The sequence below is a fragment of the Octopus sinensis genome, linkage group LG7, assembly GCF_006345805.1.
Source record: "Octopus sinensis linkage group LG7, ASM634580v1, whole genome shotgun sequence".
Classification (NCBI taxonomy): Eukaryota; Metazoa; Mollusca; class Cephalopoda; order Octopoda; family Octopodidae; genus Octopus; species Octopus sinensis.
In genome coordinates this window covers 85,010,541-85,028,236 of record NC_043003.1, presented here as the reverse complement: position 1 = coordinate 85,028,236, position 17,696 = coordinate 85,010,541, and the positions used below count along the sequence as shown (strand labels likewise).

General features: G+C 34.6%; 2 protein-coding genes across 2 annotated transcripts in view; one reads left to right on the top strand and one right to left on the bottom strand.

Moving 5' to 3' along the window:
- LOC115214449 (autotransporter adhesin BpaC-like) overlaps positions 1 to 5,305 on the top strand; it is a 37,774-nt gene extending 32,469 nt beyond the window's left edge. The window contains exon 17 of the mRNA XM_036504408.1: positions 3,840 to 5,305. Within this exon, the coding sequence (XP_036360301.1) occupies positions 3,840 to 3,904 (65 nt within the window). The 3' untranslated portion in view covers positions 3,905 to 5,305. The remainder of the gene's footprint in view (positions 1 to 3,839) is intronic.
- A 7,359-nt stretch (positions 5,306 to 12,664) lies between these two features.
- The window catches only part of LOC115214448 (CUB and zona pellucida-like domain-containing protein 1), a 6,873-nt gene continuing 1,841 nt past the window's right edge, over positions 12,665 to 17,696 (bottom strand). Inside the window, exons 3-5 of the mRNA XM_029783646.2 lie at positions 16,119 to 16,252; positions 13,835 to 13,984; positions 12,665 to 12,675 (exon numbers count right to left, since the gene is read on the bottom strand). Coding sequence (XP_029639506.1) covers positions 12,665 to 12,675; positions 13,835 to 13,984; positions 16,119 to 16,252 — 295 coding nt within the window. The remainder of the gene's footprint in view (positions 12,676 to 13,834; positions 13,985 to 16,118; positions 16,253 to 17,696) is intronic.

Sequence of the window (17,696 nt, the reverse complement as noted above, 5' to 3'; positions counted from 1 at the left end):
TAATAATAATAATAGTGTGTATTTTGTTGCACATATAGTTTTGGTTAGTTTTACGATACAACAGCTTGTTGTGTAAGTTACAAGGCCCACCAGATAAAAATTAACTAATTGAAACACAATCCTTAACATGCCGGGCGAAATACTTCACAGTATTTCGTCCGTCCTCACGTTCTGAGCTCAAAATTCCGTTGAGGTTGACTTTCATCCTTTCGGGGTCGATAAATTAAGTACCAGTTGAATACAGAGGTCGATGTAGTCGAATATCCCCCTTCTTCTTCTTCTTCTTCTTCTTCTTCTTCTTCTTCTTCTTCTTCTTCTTCTTCTTCTTCTTCTTCTTCTTCTTCTTCTTCTTCTTCTTCTTCTTCTTCTTCTTATTATTATTATTATTATTATTATTATTATTATTATTATTATTATTATTATTATTATTATGACATAGTCTTAGAGAAAAATATCAGGAAATGTATCTTGATATGTTACCATATATTACTCACAGTGTCGCATAAATTTTATAGGGGTAGATAACACACTATATTCCAATATATTAATGTTTAATAGTTCAGTTTATATAATATAAATGTGTGTGTGTGTGTGTGTATTAGTAAGTATCAATAAATAGTCCAAAAAATTATTACGCTTTATTATTTCTTTAATGAAATTGCTTTAGGAAAATCTATGCAATCTAATACCCCTAATTCTAATACTGATTTAGTGAAAAAAAGTATGTATTGTAAACAAGGATATAGAGTAAATTCAATTACAATATGCAGGGGAGTGTCATTGGACCTACTATCGCAACACCTAGGACACTTATTTCTGACATTGTAAAAATTTTACACAGTAAGGAATTTGCAGTAAGGTGAATGAATTGGTCAGCAGTCGACGATAAGCTTGAATTTAACATTTAAATCAGTGTCCTTCATTGAGGATATGTTAAAGTGAATGAAAATGGACTAGGATATTAATATGTCAGTACTAAGAGGCCAAAGGAAATATCACATCCAGAAATAACAAGAAGTGCAGATCCTGGCTTATGAAATATAAGTGTATTATCAGTTTACTAAAATTATGAATTGTTTATTACTATTTAATTGATATAATAATTTGTATGTGTGTATATTTAGATCGACTCCTTTCATTCGTATAGTAATTTCTTGAAAATAAAAATAAAATTACGCAGGATGGCTGTGTGGTAAGTAGCTTGTTTACCAACAACATGGTTCCGGGTTCAGTCCCACTGCGTGGCATCTTGGGCAAGTGCCTTCTGCTATAGCCTCGGGTCGACCAAAGCCTTGTGAGTGGATTTGGTAGACGGAAACTGAAAGAAGCCTGTCGTATATATGTATATATATATATGTATGTGTGTGTATATGTTTGTGTGTCTGTGTTTGCCCCCCCACCATCGCTTGACAACCGATGCTGGTGTGTTTACGTCCCCGTTACTTAGCGGTTCGGCAAAAGAGACCGATAGAATAAGTACTGGGCTTACAAAGAATAAGTCCCGGGGTCGAGTTGCTCGATTAAAGGCGGTGCTCCAGCATGGCCGCAGTCAAATGACTGAAACAAGTAAAAGAGTAAAAGAGTATTAATAATATTATTAATCAGTGCAAATTGCAGTCATAATATGCAAAATTGAATAGATAGACAAATTAACATCATTCATAGAAGATATGAATTTGCATTGTTTAAGGACATGCCATATTTATATCGCCGTAGAAACGTAAAAAGCTCATCAATACATACGATATTAAAGCGATCTAATCTTGCCTAACCAGCATAATTTCCATCAGGAAACAGTCGTAAACGCACATATACACATCCCCAGCATCTGTTTATTAATAATCAAAGTGAATTCACTCTTCAGAGTGAATACTCTAAACATCAGGTATACCATCTAACAAGCACTTATCTAAGGAAAAATATAATTAGCTCAACGTTATCAGCTTCAAGAGGCATTACAATCAAGCCTCTACTCCTTTATGTGTAGAAACAGAAAAACATTCTATTGGGTTGGTGCATAATTATTGCGGTTTTTTTTTCAACAAACTTTATTCAACATAAACAATAACAATATTTAACAAAAACATCTTTAAATGACGGTCTGATCGTCTGCCAAGCAAACGGGAAGCAGTAATTGAAGTAGATGGTGAATATGCTCCGGAATAATCATTTAAAGATGTTTTTGTTAAATGTTGTTATTGTTTTTGTTGAATAAAATTTGTTGAAAAAAACCCCGCAATAATTACGCACCAACCCAATACTTATTATGGTTCATCTGATGGCTCAGGTACCAATTTATACCATAGCTTGGAATATTGTTGATACAACTGCAACTTATTTCAACAAAGATTTGTCTATCTTGAAAGTTCTAGATACTGAAACAGTCTATAATATCCCGCAGTTGAAATTATAAGGATTTTTCAACATGTTGATTGATGCTGTTTATCCTAAACCAGGTAACAGAGAGTCGAGAAAATTATGATTAGGAACTACGTAGAGTAAACTCTTTTGCTTATTTATACACATAATGCATACCTATATATCATTCATTCTACCTACCTACCTACCTACCTACCTACCTACCTACCTACCTACCTACCTACCTACCTACCTACTTACCTACCTACCTACCTACCTACCTACCTACCTACCGACCGACCTACCTACCTACCTACCTACCTACCTACCTACCTACCTACTACATTACATACATACATACATACATACATACATACATACATACATACATACATACATACATACATACATACATACGTACATACATACATACATATATACATACATGCATGCATACATACTTACATACATACATACATTCATACATTATGGAAGTCGACTCGTGACATGATAAAACTGCTTTCTAAACCCATTTGAGTCTAAGAAATATCTTAAGTTTTGTCTCTCCATCGCTAATGACGTATCGTATGACTCCTAAGGCCTGCAAGAGACCTACAAGTCATTCCTCACCGATCACAAGTCAGCCATTTAGCAATAGCCCGACCAATGGGTGTTGGGATCTACAATGCCAATAGAGTCCATTGGCTGACCCACATATTCTACTAAAGACGGTGCACAAGAGAACATAATGGATTTGTAGACGGTCCACCTTCATAATCCCACTTGTGATTAAGTAGGCTGATTTGAGAAGCTGACACGACCGCGCTGGTCACGCGAAAATATTTGTTTCGTACCCTTCTCAGAAAGAGAGTTCACATGCTTCATATATTTACCAGCCCGTTTCGATTGAATGTATGCAAACCATCCATTCATCCATCCATCCATCCAGTCAGCCAGCAAGCCAGCCATACATACATACATACATACATACATACATACATACATACATACATACATACATGCATACATACATACAGGGTGGATGTAAAGTCGTATGATCATCATCGACAATTAATCTTGTTCCTAGACTTTAAGCACAATGGATGTCAGCAATTTCTGTGTTGAAATTAAATTCAATAACAACTTGCACAACACCGCAAAGACTCACCTACAAAGCCAAGTACTCTAGAAACAGGCAAGAGCAAGGTCTCTGGCTTTGTAATAAGGAAAGTGTAATTTGGGAGTAGTCTTTTGTCCAGTCAACATCCCAGATATTCCTCATTTCTTGCTCTGAGTTGTTTGAAATGAATAAATGAAGCACTGTTTCTGAATAATACAATGCTTACTCATTAAACCTCACTCTATCTTATAAATTATCGTCGGATCCTTTTTATGCTTTGACTGAATTACATGTAAAGCGAATGAATATAGCTTCTATTTTATTTAATTATTGTATCAAATTTTATTTTATTTCATTTTAGATGTGCAAATTCCTTTGACAAGTCTTCTGGCTTTGTTGACCTCGGCGATTTTGGTTTTTAATTGAAGAACACTTACAGAATACCAAGAACATTAAGAAAACTTTGTTTAAATTTTATCCTTAATTTTCTATCAGTTATGATTTTCAAAAATAATATATGCTACTTCTAATATTGATTTTATTTGGCTAGACATGAATTGAAGTGACGAGGGAGTCAGTAAAAGTAACTCCAGTGTATTACTGATAGTTTTTTTTACAGACTCACTGAAGGATAAATGAAATTTATTGCAGCAGAGTTTTGAACTAAAAGAAATGAGATACCGAACTATATAGAATAAAACATCCAGTTCGGTGTTTACTGTGACCTACTCTCAAACATGTTCTTTTACTACAAATTTTGGAGCCAGCGGCGAAAGGGGAACTCTATGTGGTCACTTGATTTGCTGGAAATAGCAACCAAGTTTTTTCATGTTCCACTGTCTTACAAAACCCATTATATAATGAGGTCCTATACTAAGTGGTCAAGATTGGAACGTCTTTCATCATATGTCTGCTCAGTCATTTCTAAACTGGAGTGAAACAACAACTTAATATTGATCACTAGACACACTTACAAACACAAGGGTGCGTTTTTCCTATCTACTAAATTAATTTCAAATTTAGGTACAAGGCCAGCAATTTCGAGAGAAGGAGGTTAGTCGATTACGTCAGTACATGACATATTCTTTATTTTATCTACTTTAGAGGAATGAAAAGACAAGTTGCCTTGGTTACAGACATAAAAAATCGGAACAATCCTGCAAAGGATTTGTTCGACGCATTGACGATTCTGTCAATCCATTGCCCTTCTTTTTCTACTAATAATGGATAAGTATTGTTCTCACACACGCACGCGCATCAAGTTTAACAATCATCCATCCACACTTAATACGTATTAAAAGTTCGAACTCTACTCTTTCCCTCTCAATGTGTAACCTTGTAGTAAATCAGTTGTAAATAGGTTTTGACTGAACGGAACCGGTTGAATCTATTTTACTTCCCTCACACTATTCTGGGATAAGCTGGGAAAAAACATATGGTCAAATGTGTTCCAAAGATTACCACTCAACTTTTTGAATACCGGTGAATCATGATAGCGGTTCTTTGGCATCTCCTTGGTAATGCTGACAAAAACAAACAAAGGAAGTAAAGAATGTTGTTCAATGTAGCCTTCCTTTTTTCTAAAGACATTACAAAGTGGTCTGAGTTTGATTTGGTCTGCTATTTCTAGCAGTCCCGTAGAGTTTCCCTCATTTATTTTATTTCTTCACAGTAAAAACCAAATACGTTTCTGTGATTTAGTTTGAATCATCTGCTGTGGTTATTTCATTTTCCTCGCGTCACTATCCTTTGAATGAATGTCACGGCTTCCCACTACACTTCTTCAAATGAAGCTATTAATAAAAATGCAATACCTACAAATTATTAAGTATATTCAATTCTTTTGATTTTGATATATTTTTTTCAACGATCGGAAAATTTTATTTGACTAAATTATAAAATGTCAAATAATTCTAAATTTCTAAATGAACTAAAAATTAATGATTGTTGTAATAATTATTAAAATAAACATTTTATTTCACTTCACGAGTGTATTCTTTCTTTTTGTTGCTGTAATTTTTACCCTTCAAACTTTGCTTTGTCCTGATTTACACTTCATAATAGTTAAGTTCTATTTTGTGGTAGAAGCCACAGTCATATTATGCGGAGAAAATCCCTGGAGAAGGACATCATGCTCGGAATGGTCAGTGGCAAGAGAGGAAGAGGCCGACCAAGAACCCGCTGGCTTGACATCATCAATAGTGATATCGGAATGGACATAGCCAATTTGAAAGAAGCGGCCCAGGATAGAACTGACTGCAGGACACTGATCCATCGAGTAACCGAGAGTCGACTTCGACTGAACGGATAGATAGATAGATGACTGATTGAAGTAATTGTGAAAATGGGTGACAAAGAGTGAAAAGACTAGATGTGTAGCAGTTATTGATTGGATTTTGATGTTGTGGTGATAGTTGTTAAAGACGGTGGAGATGCATGGTATTGAGAGAAAGGACTGTAGAGATGTGGAAGTCATTAAAGGGGCTGTAGAAATTGAGCAGGCTATTGGGATATGCGACTGTGATTGATAAAGCTGTGGAAATGAACAAGATCGCATTAAACCCAGTTAAATAGTTTTCTATCACCTTGAGAATTTCGCGTTAATAGAAAATCATTTAAATAATCGATACGTCAGCTTTTTCCAGTGCTCTCTCAATAGCATAATAGGTACAGGAATGGTCTTGTGGTTAGGAAATCTCCTTCACACTGTCCGATCTTCCTATATATTACATTGTATATGTATACTCTACCAACGGAGCAATCAAAGCCTGTGTTGAAATTCTCTGTAGAAGTGTGTTGGCGAAGTAATTCCCGTATTTACATATCTGCCACTCGGTTTAACATCACTTTTACCATTTGGGTACTTTTATCAGAAGTTCTCTTTCACAATTATTCGCATGCAGTCTCCAGTTTATGGATAGATTTCTACCCTACTCTCGCCCATCTCCGAAGTCTTGAAAAATGTCACAACAGTTGCCTTTCTTTGTATCGTGCTATTATAAATACAAAACCTCGGTCAAGATACTTAACTCTCAAACGAGCCAATTAAAATCTCCACAAGTAGAGACTGCACCCATATATGTATGAAATAGAACACGATGTCCCTTACTTTTGTTCAAAGTAATTTGTGATTAATTTGATTTAATTTCTTCATATAGGTAAAGAAGTGTGACAAATAAAAAAACAATTTTGATACTTATTTTCTCGCTTTCATTTCATGATTTAGGCATATCAAAACCAGAAATAATTCTTTCATTCTCACTCGCTTATATATCCAATACTTCAAGCAAACCACCAGATCGTGATTTAATTTTGAGTATTATTAAGATAAAATGCAGTGTTACAAAACGAACCTTTAAAAAAATAAAACGAATCGTGAACGTTGTACAACTGCTAAACATTCTTAATGTTCGTGTAAAATTCTGCAGAAAAATTTGCTACAGTTTTCTCTTTAATTAAGGAAACTCTGTTGCCTGTAATAAAGATCAAAATTGAAGTATGAGAACACGCTAGCTCCCAATATTTTTTGATTTCAGAAAAGACCTGAACTAGTTGCAGAAATAGTTTATACATTTGGGTTAATTTTAATACAACGCCACATGTTTGAAGATTGGAAGATTGGAAGATAGGAAGAAATGTATATTCAGGTGAAACCAGTATTTTACTGGGTCTTATTGTAACACGAAGAGTATATAGCTACCGTTGTTGATTGTCAAACTGAAAGGTGGCTGGATTTCGACTGGAAGCGTAGGGGAATGAAACAAAGCAATATTTAGTCCGATACAATACCATTTCCTGCCGATTATTGCATTAACATCTGTTAATGGTGATATCATACATTGGCAGAAGGTAACAAACTGGATCGAGGGGAAAGATCATCGACTGAATTGACGACGCCAATTCTTGTCGAGTTCTTATTCTATTGAACCGGGAAAATAAGAAAAAGTCGTCCACTGCTCAATCTGAAATTATCTTTGTTAAAATTATATATATATATATATATATATATATATATATATAATCAAAATAAGCAACAAGGATATCCAGAGGTAATGCAGTACGATATCTTTGATATCCTTGTTGCTTATTTTGATTTAAATCACCTTACTTTGAAATTGTATGGATAATACCGTACTAAATTCTGGTGTCTCAACTTAAGTACCATATTCATTTGAATATATCTATATAACACGGCGAGTTGGCAGAAACGTTAGCACGTCCGGCGAAATGCGTAGCCGTATTTCGTCTGCCGTTAAATGTTCTGGGTTCAAATTCCGCCGAGGTCAACTTTGCCTTTCATCCTTTCGGGGTCGATAAATTATGTACCAGTTACGCACTGGTGTCGATGTGATCGACTTAGTCTCTTTGTCTGTCCTTGTTTGTCCACTCTATGTTTAGCCCCTTGTGGGTAGTAAAGAAATATATATATATATAACACGGAATTTTGACAGTGAACAGGTCGCGATCTCAAAGCAACGAAACTATTTTGGCAAATTAAATTTAAATGTTGAAATGAATCTAAGGGTTTTTGTGTGTTTTAAATGGCTCAGAAACACCTTCCGCGCTGCAATTGTTTTCATTCAGGTCCTCCGTAATATATATATATATATATATATATATATATATATATATATATATATATATTTATATATATATAGAAGAGACAGAATCTACGAGAACTTTTATTAATCACTACAAATGATTCGACCCCTCAAAACAACCGTAAGAAGGCATTCCAAATTTTGGGATTCACTACTGGCCAATTTGTGCATTCAACATTAGCCAATAAACCTTTAAATATTGGTCTTCATCCTCCACGTTCATTAAATCTTCTCTTCCTCCTTTCTCGTCATTCCTCCTCCACCATACTCCCTCTTCACCCTCCTCCTCCTCTACCTCCTCCCCTCCCTTTCCGCCTTCTCTCCTCCCCTCCTCAACTTCCTCCTCCTCGCTTCTTCCCCCACCTACTCCCCTTCTTCTTCTTCATCTCCTCCCTTCCATTTTCTTCTTCCCCTCTTCCTCCCGTTCTTCTTCATCCTTCTACTCCTCTTCAAACCCTTCTTCTTCCTTCTCCGTCGTCTCCTCTTCTTCTTTCTCCTCCTCCTCCTTCCCTTCAGCTTCTTTCTCCTCTTCCTCCACCAATTCTTGTTTTTCGTTTTCTTCCTCCTCCTCCTCCCCTTCTTTTTTTTCTTCTTCATCTTTCTTCTCTTCCTCCTCCGCCCCTTCATTTTCCTTCTTCTCATCTTCCTACTATTTCTCCTGCTGCTGCCGCTACTCCTCCCCCTTCTCCTACTCCACCTTCTACTTTCCCCCTCCCCATCCTCCTTCCCCTCTTCCTCATCCCAACTCTTTTTCAGCACGTAATTTTTCCCGAACGTAATTTTTGTGATTCGAAAGAGTGACTAGTGTTATATTTGGTTTTCTTAATACAATGGTGAGCCAAACTTAATCTGCTTGAATGGTATATGCTTCATTCTGCTAGAGAACTTCACAGAAATAAATCTTGGATGGAGTTCAATGTCTACAAAGGAAAAAGTAGTATAACACTATACAATGTTTAACCAAGATCTCTATAATTTCTATTTACTCATCGTCAAACCCTAAGTTAATAATAATCCTTAACGCAGAGTCGTTTGGTTTAGCACAATCGTTACAAGTTTTGCCAAAGTACCTTACAATATTTAGTTAAATTCCTCTGAATGTACTGATTTTGTATTCCAACAATGTTAATTTTGCCTTACATTTTTTTGGAGTCAATAAAATAAATGCCAGACGGGAACTGCTGAAATTAATCCACTGCACATGTGGCTCTGTATCTATGTGAATAACTAACGTATTTATCAATGCGGTAACAACGGAATTAATAGTAGAGAACTTAATTATTATTTGTATTTCTATTTTATACACAGCTCTGTGGATTGACATTTTTCGATGGTTTCCTGGTGATTTTTTTCGTCCTTTAAACAGATTACTAAACTTAAGTTTGAACACGTACACGCATACCTCCTATGTATGCATGTATGAATGTGTGTTTGTATGTGTGTATGCATGTGTACATGTATGCACGGATGTGTGCATGTATACAGATACACACAACACCACCAGATGATTGGCAAATACACATGCATGTGAAGAGCAGAAAAACAGAAACATTACTATAGAGTTAGTAGAACTCAAACTTTTCTACTGTTTGTTAATATTTCAGTCTAAAACCAGTTTTGGGAAAGAACAATGAATCAAAGAATAAGACAGAATTGTTAATCTATTGTCTTTCAATATTTATAGTTTCGTCCCTTGTGTGCAATTTTCGCGGGAGTGGAAACTTTCTTTCGCTCTTCAGATACTTTCTTTCATTTCACACACCAGTAATACATTATTTACATTAGATCGACATGTGTCCTCATCCTGTCTGTTGTTACCACAACGTTGCAACTGATTTACTCTGCAGCCTTCATCAGGTGTCCTAGTAGGATTTTGAACCCAATCCTGTGTTCAAAATCCTACTACGACACCTGATGAAGGCTAGAGAGTAAATCAGCCGAAACGTTGTGGTAACAATAAACAAGATAAGGACACGTTTCCGTCTAATGTAAATAATGTAAATAATGTACAGAGTTTCTCATCTCAAAAATACAGAACTGTATTACCAGTAATACATTTAATTAACTCATTTGCGTTTTACCCTTCTCTCTCAAAAATTGTATTTTGTCTATTCGGAACAACACCAAAAATATTTTCGTCAGAAAATTTCAGTTAATCAGCTTTGTACACATATATATAATCCTTTATTTTTGTTTTGTATTGTATTGTGAAAATTATAGATCTGTACATGTAATTACTTATGCTGCTGTTTGCTTTCTTCTTGTTTATTTTTTAAATGATATTTTTGTGTTTTGAATATCACTCTTCAATATTATCGTTGTCGAATTTGTGGTAGTTTTTTCGAGAGGTCCTCCAAGTGTGTAATCTGTTTATCTTGTTGTGTCGACAACACTGCCAATACCAGTTAAATACATAAATAATACATATGATCACAGCCACAATGAGAATGATGCAAATGATTGGAGTTCGATCCAGAGACTGCTGAGGAATTTTAGTACCTACAATGATAATAATAATAATAATAATAATAATAGAAGAAGAAGAAGAAGAAGAAGAAGAAGAAGAAGAAGAAGAAGAAGAAGAAGAAGAAGAAGAAGAAGAAGAAGAAGAAGAAGAAGAAGAAGAAGAAGAAGAAGAAATTGTTGACAAATTGTTGACAGAATGCACCGCCCAAAAGCAGATATAGAACGACTTTACATGCCAAGAAAAAAGCTTGGTTGTGGACTTTTACAACTGGAATTAACGATGATTGACACAACTGACCGAAACATCTACCTGAAAAACGCTGATGACTAGATGTTAAAACTTGTTTTAAAGCAGGAAAACAAGAAACTATCATACTCAGTAACAAAACAGGCAAAGAAATATCTAAATGAATTCCAAATACAACAAATCCCAGAATTAGACGTACTGGAAACAAGTAGAGAAAAGGCTAAGCTTATGAAAACTCATGCTAAAACTGCTGCCTTAGATATTCTTACTGATAGATAGCATGAAAAATCTCTCAATAGCAAATACCCAAAGAGAGTTAATAATACCGATGTTGACAGAGCCCTTACCCGTCAATGGTTAGTGTTCTCTGGCTTAAAAATCAAAGACAGAAGGGTTTATCATAGCAGCCCAAGATCAATACCTATTGATAAAGACCTACCAGGTCAACATATTAAAGAACGGCAGTAACCAACATGTTGTGTATGTAAACAACAAAATGAAACCATTGATCATGTTGCCACCATTTGCAGTCTTCTTGTGCCTACAAAGTATCTCAACAGGCATGATAGAGCAGCACAGTATATTACTGTGTAATTTGCAAAAACTTGGACCTGCCCCATGATAAAAACTGATGGGAACGCAAGCCACTTCCAGTGCTTAAAAATGACCACATCTCAATCCTCTAGAACTTCACCGTTCAAACTGACAGAAAGATAGCTGTGAATAGGCTAGACATTATATTGAAGGACTTCAGACAAAGATCATGCCTCCTCATCAATATGACTGTTCCATTCGATGTAAATGTATCTGTCAAAATCTACCAAAATCTGAGCAAATATAAAGATCTTGAAATAGAAATTGGCAAAATGTGGAATCTCAAGACTAAAACAATACCTGTTGTCATAGGTGCCTTAGGAATGATAGCAAAAGGAGCTGATTGCTACCTAACACAGATATCACGAAATCCCAAAATGGCTGAAATTCAAAAAATAGTGCTCATGGGAATTGCCCATATGCTACGTAAAATACTGTCTATGTAAACTCAAATTTTCAAACAAACTTATAATTTTCTTATGTTTTCTTAAACATTCTCTAGAACAATACTTTGTGCAAAACCAAATATATGCACCCTAGTCATAACACCAACTTTAACTTCTAACTTGTTGTCTATTGAGGTCTCTGGGTGATAGTTGGAGTTAACTTGTATAAATAGAAAGCAAAAATCAAACATATAATAATAACAATAATAATGATGATAATAATAATAATTAGTCCCCTAAAGGATGAAAGTCAAAGCCGACCTCGGTGGAATATGAACTCCGAACGTAGCGGCGGGCGAAATACTGTTAAGCATTTCGTCCAGCGTGCTAACATCTCTGTCAGTTCGCCACCTGCCATAATAATAATAATAATGATGATGATAAAGCATTTAAAAAAAAAAATTAATGCAAAATAGTTGAATTTTAAATTTATAGGCTGTACTAGATCAACAGTATTTAAGCCATGATCAAACGTGTTCCAGCTGTAACCGTCAGCTTATGTTTGTTATATTTTCAGACAAAGGTTATCAAGGACCGAATTACCCAATCTAACCTGATTTTAAAAAGCTTTCGTAGATTTGGAGATGCCTTTACCAACAGATATAGACCTCATCGCGGATATAATATACTTCTTGTTAATTGAATTGAATTACGATTATATCTAGATTGGAAAGTGTAGTAGCAGAGCATACAATATTTTAAGATCACAACGCAAAGGATTCTGGATTGCAAATTGAAAAAAAAAACAAAAAAAAACAAAAAAAAAAACAGAAGACAGACTTTGCACAGCATATTCCAATAAGACTAGCAATATGATGGTGTTATATAAGATTCAAATAGGATCTAGGAATATAAGATCGAAATAAGAACTTGAATGTAGAAGCAAGATAACTTTCATTCACTATTTTGCTCTAAATGTCGAACATGAAATGACTACTGGAATCAGAAGTAAGTTCAGTAATTCAGCTGCAACAGAATTTGGTAGAACTTTTAAAGCGTGAGTGGAATATTTTACTCAGACCTGTCAGTGGTGAACAAAACAATTTAGTTGAGGATAGCCTCCACCATGTAAAATGCATTCTAGGCTTCTTTAGGAAACTGTGATGACTTTGTAACAACTGTTTCATGCAAAAGGTGAACTTTATACCATGCCTGAGCGACTTCATCAGGATGCAGTCACGGACCCATTGATTTCTTTGACAAGTGAATTAATTAAAATGATTTTTATCAACCAATCAACGATTCATATTCTGTGTACTTTTACGCGTTTTCCTAATCAGTACCAAAATATTTGACACATTGATGCCCAAAGAATAACTTAATATTCATACATTACTGTCCGAAGAACAGAGGATTCTACATATTTTGATTACTGGGTAACAGAATATTGTAGTAAATATTTCGCTAGTCTTTGTATATAAAATGCAACATTACATATGTGAACATTTCCATTCTAGGAAAAGTCCTACGCTGTTACGAATACAGAGCATGTGATATGCATACACGTATACATTTGCATAGGAGTTTATATGCGTTCGTGTATGCATACTTGAACATACATTTGTCCGTACTCATACACATTTCTCAACGTTGGAATAGATCTTACTTGTGACAACATTTTGTACGTCTCACATCGAGTTTAGTCAACTTAATAATTTCAAGAAGAAATATATCCGCAATACATATTTTCTATGATATAATTCTGTGTCGCCAAGGGTTAGAAAAATTCAGTAACAGTTTTTTTTTATATAGATATTTCATAATGTGCATCATCTCCATTCTATATGTCACTGAGAACGGGGGGGGGGGGAAGTGCCTATTACATGTCATATTTTATGGAATGTAATATTTCAAATCTTGAAAGCACAATTCTTAAAGTGTTAATATTATCTCAAAGAACCGCTACATTATTTACCACTTAGTTTAAGGGAAATACACAGAAAATACTCTGTATACAGATTTGAAAAACAAACAAACAAACAAAAAACTATATATTATTTACCTTTTTGCTTTGAGTAATACACCGCCATAAAACCCCGACTGTGAGCTGACCAGTTCGCCGAGTACCAAATCAGCATTCTGTTAGTAGAAGAAACTATACTAACAGTTTTCGGTCCACAAAATTGACCAATCATATTATCTGTTTCAATATCTGCCGATGAGAAAACAACAATGATGCAAAGAATAAGAATAAAGTTTAATGTAGAGACTGTTAGAGCATTAATACAACCATACGAGTATTATTAATGCAAACATAATAGGGGGTACCCAGAAGAAACCGGAATTTTGCAATATTATTTTATTCACTTAGTTTTACATTTACACTTTTATCGCTTTCAAAGTATTCTCCATTTGTTTTCTACTCCTCGAAGTAGTGCTGGACCTATTCCGAAGGGATGTCGTTTAACGCCTCTGTCGTTTTTTTCTTAGTCTCTTCCACATCTGCAAATTCTGTAGCACCAGCTTTCGTCATCACATTCAGTCGTGACTACTTTTGATCTTCCATGAGCAAGCGAGGCACAAATTTTGCTGCAACTCTTTTAATTCGCAATTTTTCGTTCAAAATTCGTTGGCAGGCGCTCCAGGACGCCCCAGTTGTGTCAACAAGTTTGTCAATTGTTCAGTGACGGTCCTACAAGATTAGTTCATGAGTTTTCATAATGTTTTCATTCGTTCGGGAGGTCGACGTCCCTCCTGGACGAAGCTGGTCTTCAAGAAAAAAGTGACCATTCTCAAAGCGTAGAAAATTCCTGTTATGGAATACATTCATAAACACCAACTCAAGGAATACTAGTGGAATATTCCCGTCAAAATTTCTGTCAAATGTAAACATACATTCATACATATATATATATATATATATATATATATATATATATATATATATATATATATATGTATATAATATAATTGCATATATATATATATGCATATGTATATATATGCATATATATATATGCATATGTATATGCATATATATATATATATATATATATATATATATGCATATGTATATGCATATATATATATATATATATATATATGCATATGTATATGCATATATATATATATATATATATATATATATGCATATGTATATGCATATATATATATATGCATATGTATATGCATATATATATATATATATATATACATACATGCATATGTATATGCATATATATATATATATACATATATACATATATGTATATATATATATATACATATATACATACATGTATATATATATATACATATATACATACATGTATATATATATATATGTACATATATACATACATGTATATATATATATTTATATATACATATATACAAAGATGTATATATATATATACATATATACAAAGATGTATATATATATATATATATACATATATACAAAGATGTATATATATATATATACATATATACATACATGTATATATATATATATATACATATATACAAAGATGTATATATATATATATACATATATACATACATGTATATATATATATATATATATATATATATATATATATATATATATATAAACACACAAGGAAAGTAGCTATATATAGATGAAGCAATAACTATACTGAGAAGTAACGTTCATCACGTCTTAAACATGACAGTTCCGTAGGAACCGACGTTACTGCTATTTTTTAACCTCTGAAGGACGCCTCCTCCAGCGGGTTATTCCATGCAATCTGAAAACAGCCATGCTTAAGTGGCAATAAACTTTGCTTCTCAGCGTATTTATTGCTTTTATCTCTTAAGGAGATTTTATCATCTCGATAATTTGCTTGTTGCAAAATCAGTGACTGTCTCTCACTTATTTTCTGTATAACGCGAGCAAGAGTGAACTATTGCTATCTCTAGTAGACGAGTATCCACCACCGAGGATGACCACAAAAATGTCGAGAACGTGCAGTTTGGTGGTATGGTGTCTGGAATATGGTAGGGGTCCAGTCTCCTGCTTGCAATATATATCGGATGCAGATTGCAGCGAATTACAAGCTGGAGGATCAAACCAGCTGGAGGAGCAAAATAACAGCAAATTCTCTTCTTCAGAACGTAGTGGTTCTAAATCTGCAGAAACACGAAGTCTGCTTCGGACGACGCGGAGTAAAGTGGATACTAAGATATAAATTCTAATGGCGCAAGTTATTTAAATTCAACATTATGATTCATTTCATCAAGTATATTAGCATCTCTTTTACTATTAATTTTCCTTACAACTCCGTCTCTAAGTATTTTAAGTGCATGAATAGCTGGATATTTACCTGATACATTATCATAGACCCGAAGGGCTGCTTCTCTGCAATTGTAAGACTGGGGCATTCCAGAGTAAGCAAGCTCAAGAACGATAACGTCATTCATTTCCTTTGCCATAACAATCCATTGAATATTCATTGGACTAAACAAAAAAGCAAAACATGACTATGTAAAACATGGCTATGTAAAATATGACTATATAAAACGAAGACACATACAATAGAAATACAAAATGGCTGACGGTTAGTAAGGAGAGACACAAATAAGTGAGAAGAAAACGAAGGACCACTGATGTGGTCACAGGAGTGTGACGAAAGAACTCTGGCCGAAATAAGATTAAGATTAATGTAAAAAATAAATAACACTGAAGCAGAGTAGCACCAAATATATAGTGCATGTGTTTTTATTGGCTAAACAGGCAAAATGACCATTCCGAAATACAACAATGACTATATAAAACAATTACAACAATAACAAGAACAATTACAACAAAAGCAATAGGTTCTAATTTAGGCACAAGGCCAGTAATTGTGAAGGTAGGTCGTTAGTCGATACTATCGCGCCTAGCACTTGACCGGCACTTTACTTTGTCCTAAGGCGGGATGAAAAGCAGAGTGACTTCTGAGGGATTTGATCTAAAACGTAAAGAGTCACAGGAAATGCTAGATACAATTCTGCCAACTTGCACTAATAATAATAATATTTTAAAAGGATTGACGTAACTCTTCACAAAGGTAAATGAAGGTTTTCCGTACGCGTGCTACTCGAACTCATACCTCTTTGTTTACAAGACCAAGTGTGCTAGCGATGACACTAGTGAACCTACTAATTATAATTCTTAAATGTGATAAAAAAAAAATGCAAGTTGGTACGCTAGTGTAAACGGTAGCACACTTGGCCGCGTAAACAAAGAGGTCTGGGTTCGAGTACCACGCGTACGGAAAACCTACTTTCTTTCTGTTAAGGGGGTGGAGTTTATATGCCCAATTCTTAGACTATTTTCTTTAGTCATTGCACGGTGATTGCTTTAAGATTATAAAATAAAATTATTATTAATTATGGATATATATATATACATGTATGTATGTATAAACATATATCCAAATTGAGGGAGCAGGGCAGGTAAAATCCAGACTACATATGTTTCCTAGCAAGCAGATCCTTTTCTCGCAGCTTACACATTTCCTACCCTTAGATGTTTGGATCTTATTATCACACACACACACATGTATCCCCAGCTGCATCCTTGTTATACGAGAAAAGCCATTGTCAAGAAGACTTACTGAAATGATTCATGACTGTTGCCATATGATGCTCTTATATGACTTTTAAGCCCGGCCATGCTTTTAGACATTTTATTACATACTAGACAAAAAATGCAAGTTAGTTCGCTAGTGTAATCGGTAGCACACTTGGCCGCGTAAACAAAGAGGTGTGGGTTCGAGTTCCACATATATAAATATGTGTGCGTGATTGATCCCCATGATTGATCGCTAAACCTTTCTTATTTTCTCTCTCTGCTTTTATCTGTGTTCCCTCCTGTTGAAGCGCGTAGGCTTGAAACGTAAAAGACTTTCTCACTTCCC